The 4,333-nt window shown below is 35.3% G+C and overlaps 1 protein-coding gene across 1 annotated transcript in view; it reads left to right on the top strand.

Annotated features, from left to right (window-relative positions):
* The window catches only part of LOC122570499 (glycine-rich cell wall structural protein-like), a 90,832-nt gene that overhangs the window by 78,596 nt on the left and 7,903 nt on the right, over positions 1-4,333 (top strand). The window contains exons 3-4 of the mRNA XM_043732881.1: positions 1,110-1,264; positions 3,850-4,209. Coding sequence (XP_043588816.1) covers positions 1,219-1,264; positions 3,850-4,209 — 406 coding nt within the window. The 5' untranslated portion in view covers positions 1,110-1,218. The remainder of the gene's footprint in view (positions 1-1,109; positions 1,265-3,849; positions 4,210-4,333) is intronic.

Genomic DNA, 4,333 nt, shown 5'->3' with positions numbered 1-4,333 from the left:
GTTATCAAATTGTCAACAGGTCTTCAAGATTTACTTCGACTTTAACCACGTGCTTGCGATGGCGCTGTGATCAATTAATCGATATATAGAATTAAAATCTTTTATCATATAATTAATATATATTTAATGTATTTAATTCGTATTTTTCAGACTATGAATATTTTATGATTAATCTACTGAATTCGTATTCGTATTCTGATAAATGAAAAATTTGCATACGTTTGTCAAAATTTATCTACATATATATATATAGGTTACTTTGGATATTAAGTTCGTTAAAACTTCATTGTAGTCATAGTCTAAAATATTTAATCATATCGTGTAATTAATGAGTAATCATACAAATCATGAAGTACATACAGTCGCATTCAGTTTACAAAAAATAAAAAATTTGTATTATTCCTTCATTCAGAATGCGATTATCGATACATCCTCTATATATACTTTTCAACGACAGAGCGCGTTGTTGTATCAAATTTCGATACTCGATAAAGGCGGGAAACCACACAATAAGAAGCTGCATAATTGAACGGGTTTGGCGCGGAACGTAATTGAATCCTTTCGAATAATATTTCCATTTAAATTGATTCGTGCTGATTAAACATCTTTGCAGAAACTGTGTTGCGAAATTGGTCGAGAATACAGTTTCGGCGAATCACATCACCAAAGGTATTTCTTTATAATTTACTGATAGTATAATCTTTGTTTAATTTAACATTTTGCTTTTCCAATGACGCCATTGTTACGTTACAAACAAATATAATCGTTACAAAATCACAGGGGAAAACATGATAAGTAGATTCTTGTTGATTTTTTGATTTTAGTTTCATTTTATGATTAAAAAGGAATATTTTAATATAAAATAGCTAAAAATGGAAAATAACCTGCTAATTCTAACCGAAGATATAATTGTTAAAACAGACAATATTTTAATATTATCAATGCTATATTTTTTAAATTACGAAAAGCGCGGAGAAATATATGTTCATTATATAAGATAAGATAAGAAAAGTATAACGTATCCTGTTTTTCTCCTGCAGTCTCCGTTTTAAACACTCGTTTAACCCGGCCAGGATGATTAATCGAAACCGAATACTTTTCTTTTACAGAGATTGTCGTACAAATGATTAACCCAGCATCGTCAAGCTCAACCAACAGACAGAAAAGACGATATTCAGCGTAACATGAGCTTCGCAGAAACGACTTGTTGATGACGTTATGGGGTGGATCTTCCTTGCCAGTACTTTACTCTTTTGCTTATGCGGTAAGTCTTGGCAACGCAATATATGAATATTCTGCGATATATGTATTAACGTGCAATGGGAAAGTATCACAATTTTCGACGCAAATGTTATTTTTGGAAGAAACAAACGATTGTTTTTGGCGCCAAATTTGAATTCGATATTAATGGAAAGGTTATAATTGGTGTTTGTTCTTGCATTGGTAAGCATTCTTGCAAATGACTACATTTGATAACCGTTTAATAACTGGTTACTATGTGAGGTCCATGTTAAACTTTCTTAAAACGAAAAGTTATTATTTTGAAAAATTTAATTCAGTCAAAGCGGATCCAAAGCAGTTGAAGTTCGTTCCTCTGGGATTAATTACGTGTACGCTGCGTCTACGCGATAAGGAAGTTCGGGAAAGGAATTACTGTTACAGAGTGCATCGAGCGTAGAAATTTTGTTATGAATACGGATAAAGCGGAAAACTGAAACCAATCTAAATTTTCCATATTTTAAGTTCCACTGAACCGTATAGCAATATATTTGCTTTTAAATTAGTCTGAATTTTTACCTTTGATCAATTTTTTACAATTACATATAAAAGTTAGAAAAACGTGTACTAGAATGTAGGACGATAAATTTTAATTTTTAAGTAATGGATTTTGTTTATTTAATGTAATTCATATATAAGCAAACTGTATAGCAGTAATTTTTTTACCAGTGAAGCTTCAGTTGAGTTATTTTATTTTTCACTCGAGAAAAAGTATATAATACCGTATTTGGAATGGTATACAATACGATTGCGTATATTTTTGACAGAGGAATACCAAATTACGCAAATCTATTTTTCTTCCTATATTTTGCGACATTTTCGTATGATGAAATTAATGTTTTTGTGTGACCATCAACAGGTATGCATTAACGGTGCCGTGAAAATTTCAGTGACAAACGTGCGAACGTTCCGGGTGAAATGAATTTCATTTCTATAACACTGCAAAATAGATTTTTTTCTTATCTTCTTAGCGGTTCTGCATGCAAATAAACTGGCACTGAGAGATTCTAGAGACCCGGTAAATTTATTCGGCGATTATACTTATCGGCATGGCAAACGAGGCATAACGATCTCTTTGTATGAAAATCCAAGTTACGCTCGCGAGAAACTTTTCTTTATCGAATAAATTTACTTGGGAGCGAAATCAACTGCCCTCGCAGTGATTAAAGGAGCACGATCCTATCTAACAATAACTTTCCTCCCCCGATTTACCTCATTACGGTGTGTACACCTAACGATTTTGTAAAGCGTCTTCAACTTGGTGAAAAAATATGTCGGATATCTTTTTAAGATATTTTAATCGAATTTGTATGTTTTGGATATTTTACAAAAGCTTAAAGCTATGAAATTTCCCACGTGTGGCACTTGTATACATAAAAATCTCTTCTACGAGTTATTTGTTCTATTTATAATCTTTTATTAACATCTATGGTGACACATTTCTGATCATTTTTATCTCTTCGATTTATATGAAAGTTACATTACTGTTAACCAATTTAAATTTTCTTTTCGTTCGAATCAGAAAGATATACAAATACTGAATGTTCCACATCCAAAATACTCTTTGAGTACTTATTACGCTGTAGTACTCGTAATGATCTTCTCAAAGTTCAGCAGGTTCTTACTAACTAGTTAGTTGCACTTTACGTTGCTTACAGTTCCAAAGTGTCATATTGTTTCAGAAACTTATCTCAAATCTCACTACCAGAACGATTATTATCGACTTTATCAATAGTTCAAGCACACACATATACATACTATTGTTAATAAATGCACCAGTAACAGCTAGAATAACTTCTCAACTTCATCACTTGTCTTATCATTCCTTGAGCTACTTAAATGAGCGTTGGCTGTTCACTGCCTTAATCTCTAATACATTCCTGACACTCTGAGAGGTTTCAATATCATAGATAAGAAAGAGTAGACAAGAAATAAAGATGAGTGAGAAGAAAAAAAGGACGTGGGAGATGAATGAAGGTGTTTTTTATCAGATTCTACATTCTATCTTCACAGTAATCAAATTCCATTAATCACATGAAAGTACCACTAAAGGATACCAATTTCTGATATACATGGATCAATTATATTCAACGCAATGGCGTATAAATATACATATAAATGGCGTATAAATAATAAATAAATAAAAATAGTGTATCTTAGTAATTGAATTATTAAATCCAAAATAATTAATGGCTAAACTCATAACAATCGTTCAAAGTTAGTAGCAGGCTGAATTAAAAAATCATATTATCTTCTCAGTTTCTTTGAACAAACAAAAAACATTAAATCATTATTTAACTTTCACAGCAAGGAGTTAAGTACCTTCGCCTAATCATACAAAACTACCTACATATAAAACTACATATTAAATCTCATAGCCAATTGCCAAATCAAATATCAATCAACACCAACTATCGTAAAAATCGTCAGATGTATACACCGTCGCAACAGCTCTCTTTTTAACTTGCTCCCTCGATACGAAGGCGATCCCAAAGATACTAATCCAAAAAGTGTACAATAATAATTTGATCGGCGTATGTTGATTTTTCACGCTGCTTTGGATAAAAAAAGCGGCGGGATTGCCGTTGCCACAGGGCGGTGGCGGCGCGGCGGGGGGCCATGGACAGCCGCAGGCTGGTTCGCCGAGCACCCCGGGCCCCGGCGGTGGCACAGCTGGCAGTGGCGCGAGCAGCACTTTTGGCGCCGCTGGCGGCAGTGCCTCTGGCCCTGGCACCGGCGCCGCCGTTGGAAGCGGCGCTGTTGGTTTCGGTGTGACCGGAGGAAGTACCGGCGGTGGGGCCGGTGGTGGTGCCGCCGGTGGTGGTCCAAGTTGGTCCACGGGCCCGGCTCGTCGGGGCCGAGGGTGGCGCGACTGGCGCCGCGGCGACCCCACGCTGATCAAGGGACTCTGGAAGTCGAAGGGACCTCTAGGTAAACCTTCCGTTCTGCATGACTTCTGTACATTTGTTTTAATCGAGATTCAGCGTTGCCTTAGCGCAACATCTCATTTGTTTTTCTTTTCCAATTAATATATATTACCGAATGTTGATGTTCC

The sequence above is a fragment of the Bombus pyrosoma genome, linkage group LG9 (assembly GCF_014825855.1).
Source record: "Bombus pyrosoma isolate SC7728 linkage group LG9, ASM1482585v1, whole genome shotgun sequence".
Taxonomy (NCBI): Eukaryota; Metazoa; Arthropoda; class Insecta; order Hymenoptera; family Apidae; genus Bombus; species Bombus pyrosoma.
The sequence above is the reverse complement of the archived record's forward strand: the minus strand, read 5'-3'. Positions and strand labels throughout refer to the sequence as shown.